We start from the raw sequence: 26,932 nt of genomic DNA, 5'->3' as shown, positions 1-26,932 counted from the left end.
GCAGAGTTTATAAATGTGACATTTTCAGAAAGCAGAAAGAAACAAAAAAGGCTTATCTTCTCTGCTTGCAGTATGCATGCTTCAGTTTTCTTCAGAGAATAGTTAACAGTAGGTTCAGGCGCACGCACACACACACGCATACATATCTATCTATATATATATATATATATATATATATATATATATATATATATATATATATATATATATATATTGTGTGTGTGTGTGTATGTGTATATATATATATATATATATATATATATATATATATATTGTGTGTGTGTATGTATATATATATATATATATATATGTATATATGTACACACACACACATATATATATGAGCAAGTTGTTGTAACATTGATTCATTGCACATTGTTGTGGTATGTTATGAACTTCATTTCTGTGTCATTTATGGAACCTTTGGAAAAAACTCAGTTCCCACGAATTATCACGTTGATGAGATCCCACTGAACACTGAAGGGGTCATAAGAGATCTGGGCACCTAGGTTGACAGCTACCTCACCTTTGACCACCACATTGCCACTGTGGTCAGAAAGTCCTTCTACATGGCACATCTTATAACCAAAGGTTTTGCATCCAGGAAGAAAGAGGTCACCATCCCTCTCTACTCATCCCTCATTAGACCAGTCATCGAATATAACTCCCCGTTTGGCATGTACCTGACCAGACACCTACAACAGCTGGAGAGGCCACAAAAGTACCTCACAAAAAGGATCCTAGGCCTTAAACACATGTCCTACATGCACAGACTCAAGAAACTTCAGCTGTTCTCAGTCTCTTGTCGTCTACTTAGAGGTATTCTCTGCTTGACTTACAAACCATGTCCAACCCAGCCCTACTTGAAATGCTACACCTAAAGAAATCCCAATTCCCCCACCCCACACGCTACAGCGATCACAAACTCATTACCACAACTACCAGAACATGCTGGAGGGACAGGTTCATCTCACAAAGACTGCCCATACACTGGAGTAAGCTTCCCATTCATATCAAGCAGAGCACGTTGCTGGCCCTCTTCAAGTGAAATCTTGATGAGTGGATGGGTAACAGAAAGTTCACTCCAGAGGTCATTCCAGTTGCCCTACTGGATAGGGGTACTGTGAACTAACATTAGGTGACAAGGTGCCTGGTCAATTTTTTGGGGCTAGGCTTGTAAAGGCTCCAGGGCCATTAGCCTAGTACACACCTATGAATTTGTAAGTCCCTTTTTGCCACTGTGCAAACTGTTAATACAGTATTAAGTAAATATTGAGTAAGAACAATATGAAATTTCTGTAGTGCGTCAGGTAACACTGTTATTTTAAAGCAATATAATGCAGCTTACTGTCGTTAGGCTCAGAAAATTTTACTTGGTTACAGTTCCTTAGTTTTTGCTGCGTTATGCTCCCCCATGAGCAAAATACAAGTAACACATTGTGAATAATGTGAACTATGTGGATGAAAGGGAAAATTTTAGTATGACTGCCTGTGTTTGAATACTGTACTCACTATAGTTTTGTTAGCGGTCCCGGTGACGCAGCGGTTAACATTGTCGCCTCACAGCAAGAGGCTCTCTGGTTCGATTCTCAGCTGGGACACCTTCTGTGTGGAGTCTGCATGTTCTCCTCGCGAGTGAAAGGATTTAAAGACATGCAGGTAGGTGCATGCGTGTGTGGGTGTGCCTTCTTTGAAGGTTGGGCTCTGAGCTGGCAACTCGACACCGTAAAAATTCACTGCCAATCATTAGGGGACTGGAGTTCTACTGTGGCGACCCCTAACTGGGAAAAGCTGAAAGACAGACTCTCACTGTAGCTTTGCTACATGTCAGATATTTTATGCCATACAGTGTCTTTTATGCTTAACCATTTTCTGCAAATAGTTTAAAGCAGTTGCTCTTAGTACAAGCTCATGCTTCAAGGGCAGTTAACTTCACATTTTCTAGGGAAGTCTTGTCCATTACAGTTGTTCATTGATTTTTCTTCTGATCGTCGACCAAATCATTACTCTGAAGCTGTGCTACTGTATTTTAGAATTTGGTGCTGACTGATAAATAACTGTTTCTTTTTAATTCCTAAGCATTTCTGATAATTAAAGCTTGTTACTTTTAACACCTGACTCTCTGTTCTTTTCCTAAGGGTTTGGAGAACTGAAGCTGGTGTTTGACTTTCTAGGGTCTCTGTTTTTATACAGTATGGAACATTTCAGATATTCACTTTCCAATTCTGACTTTTTCCATGAAGCTGTTTGTGGTTCTCTGACTTGCATAATAGTGACTACATATCCTGATATATTTCTTGATTGTTGTGGAGCCATTTCTTATTTTTGGCAGTTTTTTATTGAATGCTTAGGCGTTACACTGGCAGTACTGCAGAGTGTTGGTTTTGTTCCCATGTCATGTGAATGGCTCCTCAACACGTTCTTTACTTTAGAGAGAGACCTTGCCAGTGCATTTATATGGCTTTCTTTTGTGCCACTGTTAAAAGAGATATCCGGTATAGAAGTATATCATGTACTTTCTGAATCCATTGTCTCAGATCGTGATAGTGGATGTTTCATAGTCTGAATGAGGGCCTTTTTTTAGTTTTCCTCAGAATGTTGGGATCCTTGACCTTACCAAAAATTCACTGCATTAATATCATAGAAATTAGCGTATTACACTGTGGTTTATAAAACTTTTCAGAGTCGCATGTTATAACTTTGACCAGATTTAACAACGTGGTACTTGTTTCTTTTGTGACTAAAACAAGGAGTGTTGGGTTTTCTTTCTTCTATGCCAAGATGTATTAGTTTACTGTTTGTTGTGGTCCCCTGAATGGTGCTGGTTGTTGGGGATTTTCCAGACTTGAACAGTTGTGCTGTAGACTACATCAGTTAGGTGACCATAAATGCATGTCACTGCTGTCTGCAAGACAGAGTTGTTCAGGATTTCTTCATAGTGTGATGTTTCTCAGAACTTGTCTGATTTCTCAGGGCTATAAACCCCAGTGTGGCAAATGTCTGCACACTAAAACAAGAGTCAGTAGCATTTTGGCTAGATGTATTCTCTCCATTGTGCATTTGAAAGTTCCATTACACCTTCACCTTTTCTTTTTAATCCTATGAGTTCTCAGCAGTAGTATAAGTGGAGAGAGACAGGAGGATTTTAGTACTGATCCATCCACCCACCACCCCTTTTTCCCATTGTTGCACATGGGTTGTGGTGTCACTTCAACAGTGACAATCATCTAGAGCCAAGGTTTACATCACCAGGTGGCTAGCCCTGCCACTGCAGTTCTTCTACATCACACACTGGCACCTGATGTCTGCTGCATGTTTGACTACTGAACAGATAGCTATAGTGAAATAGAAGATGATATGTTAAAGTTGGGGTTCCTACCATCATCTTAGCAGCATTCATGTCAGCAAACAAGTTTGCATGTTCCTTGAAGTGGAAACATTTCACATTTTTAGACTAAGGGCAGTAAAGATTCCATGTTTGTGTGGTCTTTTTTTTCTTGGATTGTGTTGTGTCTCCTTGTCTGTGTATGTTGGCAGAGTTATTTCACCAGTAATATTGATCTGTAGACTGCAATGATATTCCATGAGCACATCACACAGGAATTGTTTATTTTGCTGCTGTTGTTCATAATGTTTGGTTTCCAACACCCAAATCGTCCTGTATAGTCTCTCTCTGATTCCTGAATTTCTGGCTAAAGTGTTAGTTTTTCCTCTTTTGAGGTTTTTTCCTCCTATACTTTAATGTTTTTGTCCAGAAAGGCACTATTTATAGTTACCAGAACTTTTTTCCAATTGTCAAGCTGTTCTTTGTATATTTAACTTTGTTCAATTTGCAGATGGACCAAGAAGGGTGGTTTTGCATGCTGAGTTTCCGACTAGAGTGGTCTGTATATCTGCATGTAATAAAGCTGAACTTATGTGTGTGTAGTTTACAGGCAGCATAAGTCCTCAGTGAGGTGATTGCTCATAAAAACTTGATGTGCAAAAGAAATCACGACTGCTGCTGTCACACTGGCCAAGCAGTCTTTTTCTCAATTTACCCATCTAGGTACAGGTAAAGGAATGGGGAATGGTACTTCCAAAATGGTGGTCAGTTTATATGGGAAGTCTATATATTTCACAGGATGCCCTGCAGTTAGGATGTAAGCAGGTATTTTCTTTTTGGTAAAGTATTTTTTTCTTTGGTCCTTTATCCCCTCTGCCAACCCCCAAGCTCGCACAATCCATCTTTAGCCCCTTTGTTCCCCACATATTGGGGTTTCCATTACCTGCTTAGTAGAACTAAGCCTAGGTACCCAGGTCTTTCTTTCATTAGATTTGCAGATGTATACATGTAAGCAGTTTTAAGGAGGCCCATCCCTCCTTCGGAATGGTTAATATATAATCTTGGTATTCACTGATTTGTATAAATCATTTGGTGAGCATGAAGCATCCTTCTTGTTTTCTTATCTAATCTATTCAACATGTTTTGGGGGTAGTCAATCACTCCAAAACTGTAAGTTAAGACAGGAAGAGCAATCGGTTTATAGCTTGGATTTTGTTCTTGGATGTCAACGCTGTTTTCAGGATTAATTTAATTCTTCTAAAGTATTCCTTACTAAGTATTATTCACATTTGTTCAGGTTTTATTTTTGATCCTTCATCAAGTCCCAAATATTTATGCACTCCCTCTTGCTCAAGTTATTTTATATCAAATTCTTTTCCCAAACTGATGTTTTCTTGGTGCTGTAGTTTTCCTGCTTTAAAGGTTGCTTTTGCACATTTATTAAGACCAGATGACATTCTTATATCATCTGAAAAAGTTTTGACAACTTGCAGTTGTACTTTCAGTTCCTAGTCTGTTGAGTTATACAGTTTTAAATCATCGACAAAGAGAAGATGAGAAGTCTTTACACACTGTTGTTTTCTAGGAGCCAGATTACAGCCATGACCTAAACTGTTAAGGGCAAGGCAGAATAGCAGCAGTGACAGAGAGTCACCCTGGAATACCCCCTTTGAATTTTTATACCGGGAATAATAATTTGTCCTTTATCATGGCTTAATTGCAAAGTGGTCTGCCACTGTTTCATGGTCACTGAAATGTAGTCAACCAGTGTAGGGTGTTTCTTATACATTTTCAAGCACTCTTTTTATCCATGAATGTGGTATACTACCAAATGCTTTTTTGTAGTCAGTCCATGCCGTACTTAAATTCTTCACATTTTTACAGTTTTCCGCTATGACTTTATTTAACAACAAATGATCCTTTGTTCCATGTGGCTTTCTTTTATTGCCCTTTTGTTCTAAAATTTCATCCTGTGCCAACAGTTGCTGTGTCATATGGAAACTCACTGGCCTATCACTTCTCAACATTGACTGTGTCAGAGTTTCCACAGTTTCCTGTTCCTTCCCTTGCTGTCCAGCTTCAAGTGAACGTTTATACTGGTTTCCTGTGGAAGGCTCCAAACTGTCTTCATACGGCACCTGACCAATTGCTTCCCGTTCCACTGGATTCCCCTTAATTTGGAAGTCCATTGCTCTATCCTGTTGTGGTGCTTTCTGAATTAGATTTTCTACACTGAATCCTTCACTTCACAGGTACTCCATAACCTCAATTTCTATTTCTTTAATTTCTCCATTACTAATCTCCTTTTCTACTGCGGTGGTGGTGCTGCAGTAGCATTGTCGCCTCACAGTTAGACGTTGCCCATTCGATTCTCAGAGCGTCTTCTGTGTGTCGACATGCGTGAATGGGCGTTCCTTCGTTGAAGGTTGTGCATTAGGCCCGGCAAGCCAGCACGTAAAAATCTACTGCCAATCATTAGCGGACCGGAGTTCCGCTGTGGCGACCCCTAACCGGGAAAAGCCGAAAGAAACAAACTAATCTCCTTTTCTACTTTTCCTCTTTGTTTTCTTATTTTTTGTATTGTAAAGTTTTCCATGTCTGCATTCCTTTGCCTGTATTTCACTTCAAATATCTTTGATGGTGCTCTTTTTGTATTGGTTAGTTTTGCTTTCTCCTTTGTATAGATATTACACCATATTAAATCTGTTTCTTTCACATGTCCATATTTCTTCTTCAGATGTTTTCTGATCTTCCTGTTTCTCCTTACTTTGGGGACATGTTCCATGTGTTAGATCTTCCACACCAAATCTTTCACTTCATAGGCACTCCATAACGTCAACTTCTATTTTACTAATCTTCGTTTCTACATTCCCTCTTTGTGATGTTATTTTTTTATTGTTGAATTTTTCATGTCTGGATGCTTTGTCTGTATTTCTCTTTGAATATATTTGGGGGCTGTCTTCTTTATGATGATTAATTTGGCTTTCGCCTTTGCATAAATATTGCACGATATCAAATCTCTTTCTTTCTCATGTCCATATTTCTTTTTTATACTTTTCAAAAATATCTAAGTTTTTGCTGTTTATATTTTCACACTTTCTCAGATGCTTCATTTTCCAAACAGATCAAAGTTACTTGGTCTATGTACTGTTTTTCACAGATCTGTTGTATTCATAACCACACATTTTTATTTGAAGCTTCTGACAGTTTTTCTTGTGAAAGTATTTTTCTTTCCTCTAATTTCTTTTTTTTTTTTTTTTTTTTTTTTGCATATCATGTGTCTGGAAATTCTGTGCTTTTTTGCATAATAGTAACAATACATAATTTCTTTCATATCTCAATAGTCCACATTATCGTCTGTATGGCTCTTCTTTGGCCTGTTAGTTTTTTTGATTTTTGTGGGCTGCTGCTTCCTTCTACAACAGTCTGGACTGGCCTCATTGTAGGGATGTTTCTGTATTTTGAACATTCTACACTGTAATTTCTTCCAGTCCTGGCACCAGTGCGCCTACCAGGATTGGGCACTTTTTCATCCTGGGTCTTGTGCACCCAGCTGTCCTTTTTAATTTTTGACCTACTTCTGTCCATGATATATGCTATATAAATACAGTCTGTATATCAGTGTCATCTTGGTGAGATTTTGCGAAAAACAGGGTCCACTTCATGAAAGTACTCGCCAAGACTCGAGGATGAATTCTGTTTCAGCAGTACTACTCTCCTTTGCTTGCCAACTTAAAATCTCTTCATTCAGACCCTGTGTTATCACCTTGATGTTGCTCATTACCCAAAAAACATTCAGTAGTTTTTGTTTTTTTCCACTTTTCCGTGATACTGGTCATGACACTTTCTTCCCTGCTCGTTTGTGACCCAGCCCAGTGGCACAGAGGCGTAAAGCCCAGCCAACCCTGGTTTGACTAACAGCATGAGTGCTGAAGGGACTGGAGTGAGCACCCAATGCGAGGTTGCTCTTATTGGGTGGAAGAAAGCTTAGCTTGCTGCATTGGTGAAATTTTCTGCTGCAATGCTGCACCAAAATAGCCTAGCATTATCACACTGCAAGTGACGAGGCACTTGGCCAAGGTGCTGTGAGTGTGAAAAAGCTTGAGTGCACTCTGTAAGGCAGTTGTAGGGAGCATACAGGTTGTCAAAGTGGTGAGATAGGAAAGTCAACAGGATTTTCAGAGTCGCCTGCTCCCTTGCACCTGACGGTTCCCTCCACCAAGGAAAGAATGGGTCGGAGGACTTTGATAAAGTAACAAATGGGTCATTTGGGTATAGGTAGAGGGGTCATGGGACTGATAATGCAGATCACAGAAAACAAAAAAAAAAAAATATATATATATATATATATATATATATATATATATATATGTTGTTGTATCTTTCGGCTTTTCCCGGTTAGGGGTCGCCACAGCGGAACTCCGGTCTGCTAATGATTGTCAGTAGATTTTTACATACCGAGTTGCCAGCCCTGACGTACAACCTTCAACGAAGGTACGCCCATTCATGCATGTCTCCACACAGAAGACGCTTTAGCTGAGAATTGAACTGGACAACTTCTTACTGTGAGGCGACAACGCTACCGCAGCACCACTATATATATATATATATATATATATATGTGTGTGTGTGTGTGTGTGTGTGTATGAATGTATACATATGTTACATTGTTTTATTAAGGAGCATCTCTCGGTCTGCACGATGTAGGCTAGAGAGCAAAGATTCTGTGATCACCATCCATGGTTTTGTTGAGGTTAATAAAGTGTTTTAAGGATTTCACCAACAACTAATCCTTTAAAAGAATTTCACTTTAGCTGCTACTTTATATGAAAAACAGGGATGAGTTATACTGCTATGGTGTATAACAAAGCTGGTAAATATGCACATATTTTACCAGTGAATTGTTGTTTTTTGTTTTGTAACTACAACATTAAACAATGTGCTATAAATATGGACAGTTGTTTTTTGCCTTGATAGCTTTCTGTAATGATTGCTGTCAGTGACCAGTGAATGAGTAGCATACCTCTCAACCTGTTAGCACATGAAATCTGGACAAAAGTCAAAACAGTGGGTGGGGAGGGGGAGACAAGGGTCCAAAATCAGGTACAAATTTTAAATATTGCTGTTATAAACTGGTATTACACTAGCGTGCATTTTCAGAAGGATACAAAGTCTGAAACTCAGATGTCAGTCACTATTTAGTGACTTCGGTCATCAATAAATTGCCAAAACACACATTTTATGTGGAACATACCAAACATATGAGGGAAAAATCTGGACAGTTGAAAGGTATGATGCAGATATCCCAACTATACCTATTGTGGAGGAGCATTCCTGTTTTCAGGCCTGATTTATCCCTGCACATGATGTGTGCATATTTTTGGAAGTATGTCTGTATTTTCAGGCTTGATTTACCCCTTCACACAGTTTTCTGAATCCCTTCCATCACATGTGATTTTTGAAGCTGTCTGGTACACTGAAAAACCATACTACGTGACAAACATTCTAATGGCAACAATAGTTTAAAGAAAGAAGGCAAACATCTTACATCTCCATTTTTCAGAAGCAAAAATTAATATCCTTGTGTGGTATAAGTTTTCAATACAATTGTTAAAGTCTATATATTTTACACTGTCTCTTTAATAATGTGCTTATATTTTTCCAGCATTTTTGTTGCTTTTTTTTTCGAATGTTTTTTAGGATCCCACATTCCTAATGGAAGCAGGAAGGGTTATGTGCTATTTTCTATTTAAATTTATGGTAATTAGATGTCCATATTTTTGGGTGGATGCACCTACTTTCCAAGGGCCTTTTTATCTAATTTAATTGTTTACAGGTTGAGAGATATGGTATGATGTGCAGAGTTAGCAACTTTCTCTGCTTTACACCTCTGAACACTATGTAAGTGAACAAGTGAACAATGAAGTATTTCACCATCTTGCAGTTAACACAGTTTTGAAATAATTCAGTTCAAAAGAAACAAATAAACTGCTTTCAGAATGCCAGTGACTTACAGCACTATCACGTAAAAAAGGGTTATTTTTTCCTCCATGTAGTTAATGATGTCTAGGATGCTTCATATAATGGGGACTTGAGCTAAATTTTGAGAGGAGACACCGGAACTGAAATTGTGTGGGCGTGCTATTGTCTATGATGGCCGTTTTCATGAATAAGACAGTAAAATATAATAAGAAACAGTCAAATAGAATATCAGTATATTATGGAAAATAACTACCAAACATTAGCGGACCGGAGTTCCGCTGTGGCGACCCCTAACCGGGATAAGCCGAAAGACACAACCATGGAAAATATGTATTTGTTTTATTGTTAGGGTGGAGTTTTTCTTTAAGTAAATGTTCAGCTTATTGTTATCACTTTACAGATTATTCCTTCAGGTGTTGTGTTGCCGTATCTGTTTTGGAATCCTTCCTTAATTCTCTCTCTTTTCTGCTTTCCTTTTTGCAAATACAGTTTTGCTTGACTACATACCATTTATATTGTTGCTAGTGAAGCTTTAAGCACTGACATTGCAGGGATTGTATAAGCTGTTTAACAGTAGCCATTTCATAGTAAATGAAGTAAAGGCTGTGGTACAGCTTCATCAGTAACACACAGTGTAATAACTCTGAGTACTATTTAAGAAAAGATTTTGTGCATATGAACCATCATAATGATTAACTATGAGGGCTTCTAGGCAGGTCATCGTGATTCCTTTGAGGAATCCACAGTGCCTACACTACGAGTTATCCATCTCTGGCAGAAGAGACCATCGCCTTCACCTTGTGGTAGATTTTATGTGGAGATGCTTTAACTGCTCATATGCTGAGATTGTGATGTTTTGGTGTTAAGTTGTTCATAGATTAGCTGAGCAAATACCAATAGTTAGTCCCATTTTCCCTAAGTACTAGTACCATTGCTGTGCTCAAACTGTCAAAGACTTTCTAGTGAAAACCTTTTAACATGTCTGCTTGTCCATTTGTTGCTATTGATGGGCTGTGTATCTTTCATTTTCTGCATGATACCCATTCATACCAAGTTATATTTTGTTTGGAGCAAAGATAATTTTAAATTATCTCAGTATATTGCTTTCTTGCATGTGCAAAACTGTAGTAAGTCAACAGGCAGGCATTTGGCATGTTGTTAACCTTGCTAGCCACCCATGTAAGTTCTGAGTATAGTATCTGAAATGCCATTCTAATCAGTTTTATCATCCTAAGGTACAACTTAATCATTTGCTGTGTTGGTTAGAGTAATTTGGCTCAGCTTCTTTTTTTTTTCAGTAGGTTTAAATATGTAGTGTATGGGTATCAGAGATTATGCTCCGATATACGGGGGGGGGGATTAGTTAAGCATTTCTGTAACACGAGACCCAGTCTTTTAACACTAACACAAGCGCACCACCTGCTTCAGTTGCTAAGCATGGGTATAATGCTAGGCAGTTAAACCAGGCAGTACTGACCAGCAAATGACAGCGACAGGATTAAAAACAGATTTGTTTTCTGCCTGCTGTCTATGCATGTAATGTATCTCTGACTTTTTGTGACATAACAAAATGTTGTTCTGACAGTGCTCACTAAGTACTTTATGGCTTTGAAAACAGACAAAACACGTAGCAGGTTTTTTCTCTGTAACTAGTAGTACATGGCACAAGATAAAGCTTCATGCACTACAAAGAGTTATGATCGTGTCTCCAATCATAACCCTTTATTATGTTTTCTCAACATAGATGCCAAGATTCACTTCTCGAGCTTTGCTCTCAAGACAAATTTCTTCTCATCCATGTGTTGAACACACAAAAAACTGGTTATGATTGGCAACCTGCCCATAATCATCTATATTAATTAGTCTTGTTCCATGCTGAGTCACAGTGACTGAATAGTGATTGAGAAAGAAATGAATGCTTCTAACAAAAATGGTAATAATTTTCAAAGGTGTCAGGGTACAGCATAATAACTTGTCACCTGCCTTGTTCATTCCCCTATTTTCATACAGTAGACTAATAGAAAAAGAACTTGAGATTAATGGGAGAACAGATTAATGCCACGCCACGTCTATATAATCGGCATTTTCACATGCGTCTGATTTAAATAATGGTAGATGAAACAGTGCTTGCAGGAGTATAAAGATTAAAGTTTTGTCTTAAGTTTACAGCCTATGTAAAATGAAATTTCAGCATGGTTGTTACTTAAACCATCAGATAAGATAGCTGTTTTTAATGAAAAAGCAGCCCATGTTGCAGCTATGTTTGTTGTGTCTGCCATATGATAGGTCCTTAGTTTTGAAATTGCTTTTAATATTGTTTTTAAATTATGTGTAATTTCGTTCATTGATTGTACTAGCTAAACGTTACATGTATAGTTAGCCATCTCAGAGAAAGTATGCTATAATATAGTCCCCATATTATGGAACTTGTGTAGTGATACAATAGTCTATATTCTCTCTCTGTGCAGTAGTCTTCTTATAATTATTTTCAGTAACACTGATAGTAGTGCAGCTGATAGCTCTCCAGTAGATATACTTCTTGTGTATTCATATTCATCATTATGTAAATATGTAGTTTGTTTTGTGATACTCTGTTTCCTGTAATGCTTACAAACTATTTTTGTATAACTACTGTCTTTTGAATGTATTATTGCACTGTCTATTGTTACTGTTGCCTTGTGGCTTTGGTCTTTTCTGACCAGCCCACTCACCTTCTTGACAAATTTGAATAGACGAATATAAGCTGTCATTAGTAAGTCTAAGTAGACAGCTGCTTTAGTTGTTAGTACTTAAATATTTAAATTCGCTAAAACCTAGGACTGTCATCTCTTCTCTTTCTGTATTTCTCCTGATTCTAGTTAAAAAAAAATGAATCTTTGATTGTCTTTTTTAAGACTCCATTTACAAACACTATGGTTATGGATATTTGACTTTAAAATGATTTATTCTGTGGTGAATTGCAATAGAAAAAATATATGTAAGAAGTATCACATCACGCTTAAAGTGGAAAGTAAGTGTATAGCGACTCCATTATAAATGAAATAAATAAATAAAATCATTTGCAAAGCAGCAGTTTGAACAGCTGTTATCAATTGATGTGCTAATGTGGAGAATATGAAATACAAGAAAATAGTAGGTATAGCATTCTTGGACTAGTTTTGAATCCTGTGCTGGAATCCTGTGTAATGGTGTGTGTGTCTGTCATAGTAGTAATAGCAGTATAATTTCAATGAATTAAGAATGAAAAGTACTTTTGAAAAAGCAGTTGTTTTGTTCATTTTTAATGCAGGGTGTTTTGTAAATATAGTGCTTTGAATTTCCTTCTTAATGCAGTGCCTGTGGCTGATATCAAAGCAATCGTAACAGGGAAGGACTGTCCACATATGAAGGAAAAAGGAGCACATAAGCAAAATAAGGTAAGATAAAGTACATGACAATAGAAAATACTAATACTCTCTTAACTACCTAGCGGGGATGACATGGTTCTGCTTCCATGTTTACTCCATCCACAATTATATTGAAATATAAAATAAGTGGATGATTTGAGTTGAACTGGTGAAATTTGAATGTATCTCTCTGATTTTTATAGCATATACTACTACATGGAATTACTTCAACACAGTGACGCTGATGCAGTGTTCATTGAGCATGCCTTTGGAAGCAAGTGTTTCAGAAATCTGAAAGTTCATTTTCTTATCCGAGTGGGCATGTCCGTGGATCCATTTCAACAATGACAGATGCCAATGAGTAAGAGTAAATAAAAATAAATACCAGTTTAGTTGAGACAATCAACCAGCATGTTTTTGAGATATAGGAAGTAACAGGAATCCACAGAGAAAGTCCATGCAGAGGTGGGGAGAACATATAAACCCCATAGAGCCAGTGAGTTGCTGTCAGGATTGAATCTCTGTACTAGCACTGTGAGGCTGCAAGCTAAAAACTGAACCACTGAGGTGGTTACTTTCTCCTTATCATTCCAGTTCAGTGAAACTAGTCCAGAAGATTTCATACTAAAGAAGAAAATTACTATAAATGCCAATATCTCAATATTAAGCTTTGTTTTCCTGTTTTGCTTAATTGTAATTTAATTTAGAAAATAAATGGCAAAGCTTTGGTACTCTTTTTGCTTTGCTTTTCTACAGTAGTTTTTGCATGCTAGTTATAACTGCTTAGACTCTTAAACTGCTTCCAGTTTTTGGTTTATTGTCTATACATTGATGACTTGTATGGCATTTCACCATCCTGCCAGATAGGTCTGCTTGCTGTCCATCCAAACAGCTGTAAATATTTCAAGGTGTAGGTACTAGTGTATTGATCTCTATGTATTGAGGAAATTAAACAGTTGGGCAAGTTTTGGCTTTGGCTAGTTCAGGTTGGAAAGAGTGAAAGAAAGCATCTGCCTTCCTGTTTGTCGTATACTGTATTTCCCAAGATCTTTGTCATGAAGAGAGATATTGCCACCCCAGCTGTCTGGAATTTTATAAATAATTATATGTCATTTGTGAATATCAACATGATTTATATAGAAGTGTGACGAAGAGAAATACTACCAGCACAGCTGTCTGGAATTTTATAAATGGTTAGGTGTCATTTGTGAATGTCAACATGCTTCAAGTAAGATGCTTGTGTTGCAGCCTTATGAGAACTGTATATTATATATATATCAAACTAGATTTGTACAAACATGTGTTGAAAAGGGATTGTAATGTACTGAGCTTAAAGATGCATCCACAGTGTACCCTACTGGAAAAGAATAGAAATGTATATACACTATTGTAACTGTTTAAATGTATATATTTTAACAGGGGAAACTGGAACACAGGAGGTTAACTTGCAAAACTTCAGAAAAATAGTTGAAATTAAATTACTTTATGGCCTGGCCATAAAAATATGTTATCTTTCAGTTTCAGTGCAGCAAAAGACAAATCTATACAAGAGAAATTTTCTGTATTGTCTTTAAATGTAGAGGAATATAAATTATTTTAAGACTTCCACCACTTGCCAAAAGATCTGAGGTCTATGTATTTTCACAGGTGGGTGCTAAATACTTCTAGCGTTCAGCAGCGGGGGTTTTACCTGGGGTAGAGTCAGGTGACAAGAAATGATATCATTCGGCAAGCTACCCCAGCAGTAATATTTGAGATATTAATTTGGGAAGTCTCTGAGGGAGAGAGAGAGAGAGTATTCTGTGTTTTTGTGTTTGACCTGACAACATCAAGATCCACTCACCATATCTGCCTTGCTTGCTCTGAAATAAGTTATTAGGGTACAGTAATTATCTTAGATACAGTCAGGAATATAGCAAAGCTTAGCTTAGATGTTTTTCTTTATTTGACACTGTCCTGCAATGTTGTTTTAAATATTTCCTTTGATTTTGAACTCTGATGGTACTGTAAATGTATATTTAGTATTGTCTTATTCTTTTATTATTACATATATTTAAACCTTTCATTGTGGCTGGTCTGTTTAGACATATGTACTCTCTGAGAGAACTTGCATATTTATTTGGTGACACTGTGTAGGCCACTCCTAATAGCCTTGCTCTTGGTTAAACTACCATTTCTGTTGATAGTAACATTACACAGTAAGACCGGACACCCTTTGTTAAGGGCCTTAAAGTAGCTGATAAGGAGTGACTGGTGGCAGGGGAAACTACCTTATAGTCTGGGTAGAAGGGGGCATAGCTAGTAAACCTGTGCCAACCTTTCCCAGGTGTGTGTGTGTGTGTGTGTGTGTGTGTGTGTGTGTGTGTGTGTGTGTGTGTATGTGTAACTCAAACTTCAAAGAGTGTGTATGTCAGCTACTTGGGCAGGGACACGAAGCACCGATTAGACAGAAAGTGTGCTGGAGGTCTTAGCATGGTCACTCACCTGAGATCTCAACTCTATAGCTGTGCCAGTGTGGAGTCTTATTGGGAATCTGGAGAAAGAGGGAGAAACTGACTGTGGTCTCTGTGTGCTCTTAAAGTAAATTGCACTTGATGCCAAGAACTGCATCTGGAAATATTGTGTATATACCTGTCATCCTCCCTTTGAGGCTCCTTAATTACTGGGCTAGAGGTGGGGAATCAGTCTTTAACCTTCATTTTATATATATATATATATATATATATATATATATATATATATATATATATATATATATATATATATATATATATATATATATCATGTTCCCAAGTCTTCCAGGTGAGAAGAGTTAGCACCACGTTCAAAGATGTTATAACTCCTCAGCACTGAGGTTGCCTTGCTCCACATTTTTTTTTATCTTGTATCCTGATGACACAGATATAAGTAAATGTGCTGCAGAATCAGGATAGTGGGCTGAAAATTAATGGTTCTGCTTTGTATGTATTGGTGTGCCTGTGTAACAGTAAGGATTGGCAAATGTAAAGGTATCTTAAAAAAAAATTAAAATGGAAACCAGCACTGATTTTTGCTGTGGTTCCGATATGGAAATGTAAACTTTCCAGTAAAACAGTCATTTCAGGGCATCCATTATGCTCAGACTGCATAGATGCTGTAACTACTGGATAGGCAGAATATACAACAGTTATTTTTAGTTATAATCTATTTGTAGTTGCATGTTGTGACATAATTTTATTTATTTAACATTTGTTGACCGGGAAAGTCCGACTAGGACAGAGCCTATTTTCAGCAGAGGCCTGGGGAGAAATGCTTCAGCTGCATGTCTTTGGAATGTGGGAGAAAACCGGAGTACTCAAAGGAAACCCATGCAACTGCAGGAGGACATGCAGACTCTGTATAGAAGGCAGCCCAGCCAAGAATTGAACTGGAGAACCTCTTGCTCTTGGGTGACAACATTAACTGCTGCACCATTGCTCAGTGTTTGTTTTAACACAGATAACCAGGTCCCCTACTACAGAAGATCATAATGCCATGTAGAAAAAGTAACTTCGGTTCATAGGTTCATAGGTAGATACTAGGCTATCTGCCCTAGGGCATTTATAAGCCTAGCCAGAGTGTATTTGGCTTCCACCTCCCTATTAGATTAGCCTACTGTGCCTCTGAAAAGTAGGTCACAGAAGGTACCCTTTTAAGATTAGTTTACTGTGCCTCTGTCTAGCAGGGACACAGAAGAGATCCCAGGGGTGAATTTGTGATTTCCCATCCACGCGTCCAGATTTCGCTTGAAGAGGGTCAGTGAGGGGCTATGTCTAACATGAATTGGGATTCTATTCCAGAGTGATGGGAGCCTCTGGGAAATGAGTCTGTCCCTCCAGCATGTCCTATTTATTGTTGTGCTGAGGTTTAGGTCCCTGGAGCATGTAGCTCTAAGGGACTTGGATTTTTTGAGGTGGAGCATGTCCATTAATTCTGGGTTTGACATGGCTTTGTACATCAGGCATAGATCGCCTCTGAGTAGGCGGTAAGCAACTGAGTAGAGCTGGAGTTTCTTTAGTCGAGCTGCATAAGACATCTGTTTGTAGCCCATGATCCTCTTGATGAGGTACTTTTGTGGTCTCCAGTTGCTGCAGGTGTCAGGTAAGGTACATCCTAAAAGGGGCAATTGTATTCAATTATGGGCCTGATGAGTGATGAGTAGAGGGGCACAATGACCTCTCTTGATCTAGATGCGAACCCTTCTGTGATAAGGTGGGCTATATAGATGGTCTTTCTAACCACTTTGGCAACGTGATTATCAAAGGAGAGATTACTATCTATGTTGGTCCCCAAATCTCTAATTACTTCTTCCGTACTTAATGGATTACCACCTATGTGGTAATTTGTGGGCACTTTGTTTTTCCCAAAGGGGATGACTATGCACTTTTTAGCATTTAGCTTGAGGCCGTGGCTCTGGCACCAAGCATCCATCTCTGTGAGACCCTTTTGGAGGATGCTTGTGTCAGCTGGAGATTCGATTATGGCCCCAGTTTGCAGTCATCTGCGAACTTTGTCAGCCATAATCCCCCCGTGTTAGCCTGAACCTCAGAGAAGTATATACTGAACAAGAGAGGTCCCAGAACTGAGCCCTGTGGGATGCCACTTGTAACTGGTTTGGATTCGGACATGGCACCTGCGATTCTGACCATGTCGGTTCTATCTCTGAGCCAGTTTGCAACCCATCTTGTGATATAGGGGTTGATATTTAAGCTGGTAAGCTTATTTATGATGCCCGAGTGGGGTATTGTGTCGAAGGCTTTTGCAAGGTCCAGGTAGGCTGTGTGGATTACCTTACCCTCATCTATGGCTTTGGTAACTGTTTCAAAGAAATCAACTAGGTTTAAGAGGCAAGATCTGCCCTTAACAAAGTCGAATTGGGTAGGGTCCAGTGTCTGGAGCCTCCCAATGTCTTTGTTTATGAGTTCCATGATAATACGCTCCATAGCTTTACAGACCAGGCTAGTCAGGCTTATGGGGTGATAGTTTCCGGGGTCCGTTGTGGCACTACCTTTGTGGAGTGGAACCACTGTAGCTGTATGCCATTCTTCGGGTACATATCCTGTAGTAAGGCTAAGTTTGAACAGTGACTTAATGTGAGGGTTCAGTTCTTCTTGGAGCTTGTGTAAGACATAGCCTGGGACACCGTCCGGTCCCATAGATGCTGTGTTTTTTGCTTTGGAGAGGGCAGCTTTCACCTGTGCATCTGTGATGTCAGGGAGGTTATATTCAGTTGGGATAGGTATTTGCTCCTTGTGGGGGAAGGGGGGAGAAGTTTGTGCTGAATCTGTCTGCCAGGATGTTGGCTATGTCTGTAGGTTCGGTATATTTTGTACCGTTATGCAACAATTCAGAGCAGATCTGGGAGTTTCCGCCCATGTTCCTGACATAACTAAAGAAAGCCTTGTGATTATCTTTAGTGTCTAGGGCAATTTTTCTTTCGAAGCTGACCTTTGATGATTTTATGAGGGATAGAAGTTTCTTGCTAATACTGATCAGAGATGCCTTCCCTTTTTGGGATTTTGCTCTGTCATGTAGTAGTTTCCTCCTTCTGTTGTATGGCTTATTTATGGCCGGGATCCACCAGACCTGTCTCCTGTTTTTGGATTAGTGAGTCTTGGTTTTATTTGGGATAGCACGATCCATGCATTCCTGCAGGTGCTCATAGAATGCATTTGTAAAGGATTCTGCGGATTGGGCTGTATTATCCTCTGGCCCAGGGGCTTTGAAGGATTCCACCTCAGTCTTGAGAAGTGCAAAGTTGGCTTTTGAGAAATTCTTTACAGTGATTTCCTTGGCTGGGGGTGGGGACGGGATATGGATGTCTAGGGAAATTTGTTTATGCTCTGATCTTACCAATGAGGGGTTTACCTCTGGTGTGGAACATAGAGTCCCCATGATGGTGATGACCAGGTCCAATATTTGTTCCCTCTTGTGGGAGTGGTGACCAGTTGTTCCATTGCGTTAGAGTTTATAAATTCAAGGAACCGTTGGGTGAGGGTGTTTGGGCTTGAGTAGTTTACCCAGTCAATGCTTGGGTAGTTGAAGTCACCCAATAACATAGTGTTTGGAGAGACCTTCATATTCTCCAGTGTTCTCTGGAATGCCAAGTGGGGTTCCTGTAATAGGGAGGGTGTTCTGTAGCAGGCTACAAACTGAAAGGCAGTTTTGCCCGCTGTTAGTTGCACATGGATGGTTTCCGATGCTTCATGCAGTGCCACTAACCTGGAGGTGTAGGTATCTTTGATGAATATAGATACTCCCCCTCCTTTTGTGCTTCGGTCCGAGTTTTGGGGCTGAAATGCATGGTATGAGTTATACCGTGGTAGTGCTGGGGTGCTCTCAAGAGCCTTGAACCAGGTTTCTGTTACTGCACAGTCATCGATTTTCTCCATACTGAGGAGAGCCTCGAGTGCGTGCATCTTCAGATTTAGACTTCTGGCATTGAGTAGCATTACTTTTGGTTTTTTTATCCTTGGGTTGTCTATGGAGGTGGGTTTGTCCTTTGAGCCTTGCCTAAAAAAGGCACTATAGGGGTGGCAAGAGCCTTGGCCAGTATACGAAAGCCTAGGGGTGACAGGTGCAAGCCGTCCCTAGCGAAGCAACGTGGCTTGTCGAGCATGTCATCCCAGGCAGACAGACACTGGATCCCCTTTGAATGACACCAATACTTTAGCCAATTGTTGAAACTGATCATTTTGTCTTTATACTGTGGCATCATTCTTGGTGAGGGCAAGATGCTACTCAAGGTCAGGGTCATACCAGCCTGGGCTACATGGTCAGAGAACTCCTCTATGTCTCTCTTCATGTATTCCAGGGAGGTACGTCTCAGGTCATTCATACCAGCATGGTCAATGACGGAGTCATACTTGTACTTGCTTTGGAGTGACCTGAGTGCTTGCATTATGTGGCGGATCCTGGCACCCGACAGGCAGCTTACAGTGACCTTCTCCTTGTTCAGTCTGGTGAGTGGGATGTCAGTGTGCCAGACAATAGAGTCCCCTATAACAAGTGTATTTGGTGTGTTGTTTGGCCTTAAGGGCTGTGACTGTGAGGCACACTGATTTTGTGAGATGTGTGATTCGTGGGTATTGTTGAGGGGTGGCTGTTGCTTGGATATCTGCTTAGGAGGTCTTTGCTGTTTAGGCAGATTTTTATTTAGAGCCTCCGAGTATGTTTTTGTGTGTTTATGTGTTGGGTATGCAGATGCAATAGGTCTGTGTGAGACTGGATTTGTGGTGTGGGTGGTTACCTTTTCCTCCTGACTGACTGTGCCAGTCTTGGGTTGAGAGAGCTCTGCCTCCAGTTTGGCTGTGTAACTGCATCTCTCACATGTATTAGAGTTTGTTGGAAGGAGGAGAGGGTTGTCTGTGTACATAAGGCAATTGTAACATTGCCTCAAAATTCCCAGATTCACCAGCTGGACTGGAGAGTAACCTTGAAACTGACCCTTGGACATACCAGATTAGTATAGGGAACTGTTTTTTTACTGATCAGATTAGGGAAGGGAACTGATTTTTCACTTGATCAGGAAGGACCAATCGGGAGCCTAATACTTATGAGAAGTCAAGGAGGGTGTAGTGCTTTAGTTAGTGTTTCCTTATAAGAGCTGAGCAAGTGCTGGGCTTTAGAAAGAAAATAGAGTGATTACTTTGAGAGTTTGAACAGTTCTAAGGGAAAAAGTGAAGAGCAGACTTTGTGGAGCCTGGAATAGTTTAAACCTGTTTAGTCGGCGCTGCCTGACGCTGTTCAGTGCGCATAACCGCACAAAAAGAGAGTTGTAGGGTTTTAAGAGAGAGAGAGATCAAGGAGTTTAGAACTGACCCAAAATGGCCAATAAAACTATAGCTTCTAGGTAGTAACCACTCCTCCAGGGACAGGCAGGCTGTTCAGTGTTAACCACTCCCACTGGTGAACACAGAGACTTCCCTTTAGCCCAAGCAAGCACTGGCCTTCTAGAAACTTCCAAACAGTTCAGAACAGCAAATCTGTAACTGAACTTTCTTAACGTTCAGAAAGTGTGAAAAAAGCAAGATTTTTTTTTTCTTTTTGTTGTAGTTTAAAGGTAGCAGAGATACACAAGCAGCAAAATAATCACAACAGTGCAATAAATGACCCCACACTTGAGTGCTAGGTCAAAATCAGGTAAAATGAAGTTTTTTAGAGAAAAAAACGATTTTAAATTAAGTGCAACACAGGAAATGCAGTAAACAGGCTCTAGATGTGTTCCAAGTACTGTTACTGTTACAGATATAAACTTTAGCAAGCCAGAAAATCCAAAAAAAATAGGCGGCAAAGCAGTAAAATTTAACAAAAAATCAGAAGAAAATACTTAAAATCACAAAAGTGGCTTCTTTTCTTCTCTCAGCGTTTTCTCCCCTTGGTGATGCTTCAGCAACAACTAGCAAACCTGAAAAGACGCCAAAACCACGAGGCAGCCGGATTTTAAGAGAGACAGATCAAGGAGTTTAGAATTGACCCAAAATGGCCAATAAAACTACAGCTTCTAGGTAGTAACCACACCTCCAGGGACAGGCAGGCTGTTCAGTGTTAACTACTCCCACTGGTGAACACAGAGACTTCCCTTTAGCCCAAGCAAGCACTGGCCTTCTAGAAACTTCCAAACAGTTCAGAACAGCAAATCTTGAACTGAACTTTCTTAACTTTCAGAAAGTGGTAAAAAAAGCAAGATTTTTTTTTTTTTTTTTTTTTTTTTTTTTTGTAGTTTAGAGGTAGCAGAGATACACAAGCAGCAAAATAATCACAACAGTGCAATAAATGACCCCACACTTGAGTGCTAGGTCAAAATCAGGTAAAATGCAGTTTTTAGAGAAAAAAACGATTTTAAATTAAGTGCAACACAGGAAATGCAGTAAACAGGCTCTAGATGTGTTCCAAGTGCTGTTACTGTTACAGATATAAACTTTAGCAAGCCGGAAAATGCTTATTTTAATCCTGTGATAATTCTGCTTTTCACAATTGCATGTTAATTATTTTGGGGAAAAAATTTCCCTTTTTAGTTTATGTTAAGTGAATACTAGGGATGTTGCTATTATTGTGTGTACTGTAAAACTGCGAGTAAGTGAACACCAATATTTTGTTATGGTTGATCAAGTTCCGTGTTGTATGGCTGTTTCTCACAGCATACGCCATTGATATCCATGCCTTCCCAATTCAACCAGATTACTTTTTGTGCTTGTGAAAGACTCTTAAAGGCTTGCACTTGGAATAATGTCACCCTGTGGAGAATGGTAATCAACTTTCACTGTGCTGCTGTTAGTTAAATAAAGGTAGCTTTATGCATAAGGTATTTTTCTACTAGATATGGCCGTCTCTGTTTAAGGTATAGAGTATTTTAGGAAAGTAGAACCAAATTATGACTACTAAAGGTGGAATAAGAACTGTAAGTCTAACAGTGAGACATGGTAAAATAACTAATAAAGTACATGTAATATTAAAAGGTCAAATTATGCAGAACATTGAATGAAAATATTAAAATGTATATGAGCTACCATTGAGAACTAACATGTTACAGATCTCTTGTGGTTGATTTATTGATAATCTAATTTATTACGCTGATTGAGACTACAAAATGCTTTTGAAGAAGTATTTATTCCTGCCTCTTTTGTAGTGAAGTCTAGGTTATGGATACAGCATGCCATAGGTGCAGTAAAACTAAGGCCACCAGTGGTGAAAGTGCTGTCCTGGCTACTATCCATGCCTTTGGAAGTGATATGATGACCTTTGTGTTCATAGGTTCATGGATTCATAGGTAGGTACTAGGCTGTCGGCCCTGGAGTCTGTATAAGCCTAGCCAAAAATGTTCCCTGGCTTTCACCGCCCAAGAAAGTTATTTTCCTGCACCTCTCTCTGGCAGAGCCACAGAAGTGATCCCTGTGGTGAATTTCCTATTTCTTATCCAATTGTCGAGATTTTTCTTAAGGAGGACTAATGAGGATCTTTGCTTGACATGAATGGGTAGTCTGTTCCAGAGCATAGGAAGTCTCTGGGACAGAAACCTATCCCTCCAGCATGTTTTGTTTATTGTGATGACAAGGTTTAGATCCCTGGAGCATGTGGCTCGGAGGGATTGGAATTACTTTAAGTGTAGCATGTCCAACAGATCTGGGTTTAACACGGCTTTGTATGTTAGGTAGAGGTTGCCTCTGAGTAGGCGATATGCCACGGAGTAGAGCTGGAGATTTTTGAGACGGTCTGCGTATGGAATCTGTTTGAGGCCAGTAATCCTGTTAGTGAGGTATTTCTGTGGTCTTTCTAGTTGTTGTAGATGTTTTATGAGGTACATGCCAAACGGGGCTTTGTACTATATAATGGGTCTGATGAGGGATGAGTAGAGAGGAACAATGACCTCTTTTTTCTGGAGGTGAACCCCTTTGTAATGAGGTCTCTTATCATACTTTTAGTGTTTAGTAGGCTACCGCATATGTGGTAGTTCATAGGTACAGTGTTTTTCCCAGAGGGGATGACAGTGCACTTCTTGGCATTGAGCTTGAGGCCATGACTTTGACACCAAGCATCAGTCTCAGTGAGAGGCCCCTTTGTAGAATGTCCACATCATTAGGCAATTCTGTTATGGTACCTAGTTTGCAGTCGTCAGCAAACTTCATTAGCCAAAGACCTGCTGTATTAGCCTGGACTTCTGAGAGGTAGATGCCAAGCAGGAAAGGACCCAGGACTGACCCCTGTGGTACTTCACTTGTCACTGGTCTGAAGTTGGATTTGGAGTCGGCTACTTTCACTGTGTGGGTTCTGTTAGTGAGCCAGTTGGCCACCCATCTTGTGACATAGGGATTTATGCCCAGTCTGGTGAGTTTTTCTATAATTCCAAAGTGGGGGATGGTGTCAAAGGCCTTGGCGAGGTCAAGATGGGCTGTTTGCACCACCTTACCCTCATCCATGGCTCTGGTGACTGCTTCAAAGAGGTCAGCCAGGTTTAGGAGACATGCCCTACCTTTTACAAACCCAAATTAAGTGAGGTGCAGAGATTGGAGGTTACCTATGTCCTTGTTTATAAGCTCCAAGATTGTACTTTCCATGGCCTTGCAGACCAGGCTAATCAGACTAATGGGGTGGTAGTTCCCAGGGTCCGTGGTGGCGCCCCCTTTTTGGAGTAGGATAACTGTAGTTGTGCACCATTCAATAGGCACAAAGCCTGAAGTGAGGCTATGATTGAACATGGTATTTAGGTGGGGTGCCAGTTCGTTTTGAAGTTCGTGCAGAACGCAGCCTGAGATGTTGTCAGGTCCCGTGGATGCTGTGTTCTTAAGTATTAGATGTATATATTCAGCCTCATTTCCTGCCTCTGTCAGAACAATCCACTTCAGACAGTGGTACCAGTAGGTGGCACTGCTGTGTCAACAGACTGTTTGTCTGTGAAGGTAGTCTCTCTTACTCATCTGTGCTCTTGGTGCTCAGTCTTCAGTTTCCCAGACAAAGAACAGTGCCCTCTCAAAATGTGCAACATCCAATAACATTTGCAACTGGAATGATCACAGAATGGTTAAAATGCATTATTTTCTGCTTAAAAATGTATCCATGATGGAGGAGTAAAATTCAGTATTGTTGACCATGGGCTTGTGTAAAAATGTTATCACTGAATATGTGTGGAACAAGGGATTTTGATGAGGGAGACTATTTTTCTGAGCTATGATACAGAATTAGAATTGCCTAGACATTGTAAGGCCTTGCTGTGTCCAATTATGATGACTGCCAAAAATACAATTACTAGAAAATAGAAATCAAAATCTAAACCAACTATAGTAGAAGTAGTGAATATAGTAATAGAGATAAAACAACTGGAATTGAGATCTTTACAAAAGGGTAAGACCAATCTGCATAGGAAAAATGGGAATTGTGGGAACAATACATACAGGTGAGGAATGAGGGTAAAAAGAAGGCAGGACTTAAATGAGCTATGTAACATTTGATTGAAAATGATTGGGTAGATTGTAAGTGATGCATAATGTTTGCAACTGGGAATGTGTTAGTATGGTTTGTGTTGTAAAATGCTTGCAACTACAATCATGTCGGTGTGGTTTGTTTTCATTTATGTAAATGTATGATTACCTATGTCATAAGTGATGGTCTAATAAAGATGTTTCTTGTTTAAAAAACGGGCAGGCATTGAATAATTTATGTAATGTTGCTTAGGTTGCATGATATATTGCAATATATGTGAAGTATAAAATTTGTAAATGTGAACTTGTTAATACAGTTTGATTCTGATTGTATAAATGTGAATTTGCCTATGTCACAGGTACTAATTCAATAAAGGTGTTTAAAAACTGAGAAACCTGTTCTTTAAAATGAGACTGATTAGAAAAAGTCTGCCTATGCTTGCTGCATCAACTGTATAGCCAGGCTGCCACAGTACAGATTGTGGGGAGGAAGTCAGTCTTTGGATTTTTAGAACCAGTAATTCAAGAGCATTAGCCAGTGCGTGCCATTCAGAATTAAATTTTAAGGACACACACACTGATCATGTTGAGCAGCATTTCAGTGAAGTCCATTTTTTCCATCATTTACCAAATAACTGTGTGGAAGTTGTCTTTGTCAGTAATGATCTGCCTTTAACAGCCAGGTTCCCACACCACTGACTTTACAGTCTAGTTAAACTGTACCATTCTTAATGCCATCCTGCAACACAGCCTTTCCTTTCAGCAGTTCTTGCCCTGCAGTGCATCTGATAGGCTGAATTTTCATCTCACAGCTGCACAACATGCAGCAAACAGCTCCAGTGTACAGCTTATAACATAGAAATGAAGGAAAAGGGTTAGTTGTAGGAATCCGTGGATAGACAAGCATGTAGTTTGAATGTTTGCTGCTATGGTGAGTGGTTCAGAGAGTTGTACTGTAGTATTCCCTATTTTTGTTTCTGTAGGTCATTGCCTTTGGGTAGAGTAGCAGCCAGTATCTCTGCAGATAAGACGATTCAACCTCATGCATCCCATGAAGAAAATGCAGTGACAGAATATTGCTTGGCATAGTAAATTTGTATTTTTATTTATTTATGTACATTTGTTTACTGGGAAATTCTGACTGGATGCAAGTCCTTTTTCAGCGGATGCCTGGGCAGAAAAGCTCCACATCATATACATGATAAATAGAGATACAAAGTTGCGCAATAGTAAACAACATTATAGGTTGTTGGCTTTAATACAATATCAAGATATTGATTCTTAATGGTATGTACAGTAAATGTTGCAAGTTAAGATAGTTTCTCGTTTATAATATAAGTAACAAAGTTGTCATACACGATTTTAAAGTATGTAAAGACAACTAGCTTGGAAGGATTGAAGACTGAGTATCCCTTTCACAAATCTGTTTCCCCATTAAAAAAAATCAAAAGTAATTGCTTTCCCCCTCCACTCAAAGTAGTATGAGCCCTAGAAAGGATTGCTTGCTTATTTCCATATATAAATAATGTAGTTTCTGGCTACTTGAAAATTATTTGCTTCCTCACCAGCGCACCACCCTGTTCTTTGCAAGACACCACATGAGGGGGGTGACACCCCTGCACTGGCCCAGTAATCAGAGAGCGTCAGTATTCACCACTATCACCAGTGGGGGCGTACACTTGGGAGGATGACAAGTACACACACAGTAAAGTGCAATTTCCCTTAAAAGTACACAGAGACCACAGTCAGTCTGGGACTAGTTTCTCCCTCTTTCTCCAGATCCCCAGTAAGACTCCCCACTGGCACAGCTATAGAGTTAAGTTTTCAGCTGAATGCCCAAGCTAAGACCTCCAGCACCCTCTCTGTCCAACCAGTGCTTCGTGTCCCTGCCCAAGTAGCTGGCACACCCACACTTCACAATTTGATTTATATACAAACAGATACAGACACCTGGAGAAGGCTGCCACAGGTGTCTAGCAATGCCCCCTTCTACCTAGATATAAGGTAGTTCCAGCTGCCACCAGCCACTACTTATCAGCTATTTAACATTTTTTATATATATATATATATATATATATATATATATATTTATATATTATTATAACAATGGTTTTCCAATCCTACTGTGTAATGTTACTGTTAATCCAAATGGTAGTCTGACCAAGAGCAAGGCTATTTAGGAGTGGCCTGTAGAGTGACAGCAAATGCATATGCAAGTACTCTAAGAGCTTAAATATGTCTCACAAATATCAGCCACAAAGATAGGTTTAAATATATTTAATAATAAATAAAAGAATAAGACAATA

The 26,932-nt window shown here is 39.4% G+C and overlaps 1 protein-coding gene across 5 annotated transcripts in view; it reads left to right on the top strand.

Moving 5' to 3' along the window:
• ELMO1 (engulfment and cell motility 1) overlaps window positions 1–26,932 on the top strand; it is a 3,030,107-nt gene that overhangs the window by 2,827,675 nt on the left and 175,500 nt on the right. For all 5 annotated transcript variants that reach the window (XM_044065043.1, XM_044065038.1, XM_044065039.1 and 2 more), the window contains one exon: window positions 12,641–12,723. In XM_044065043.1, the coding sequence (XP_043920978.1) occupies window positions 12,641–12,723 (83 nt within the window). The remainder of the gene's footprint in view (window positions 1–12,640; window positions 12,724–26,932) is intronic.

The sequence above is a fragment of the Protopterus annectens genome, chromosome 3.part0 (genome assembly GCF_019279795.1).
Source record: "Protopterus annectens isolate FY-2018-M chromosome 3.part0, PAN1.0, whole genome shotgun sequence".
NCBI classification, from domain to species: domain Eukaryota; kingdom Metazoa; phylum Chordata; order Ceratodontiformes; family Protopteridae; genus Protopterus; species Protopterus annectens.
Note: the sequence above shows the minus strand (reverse complement) of the source record. Positions and strands in the feature narration are given on the sequence as shown.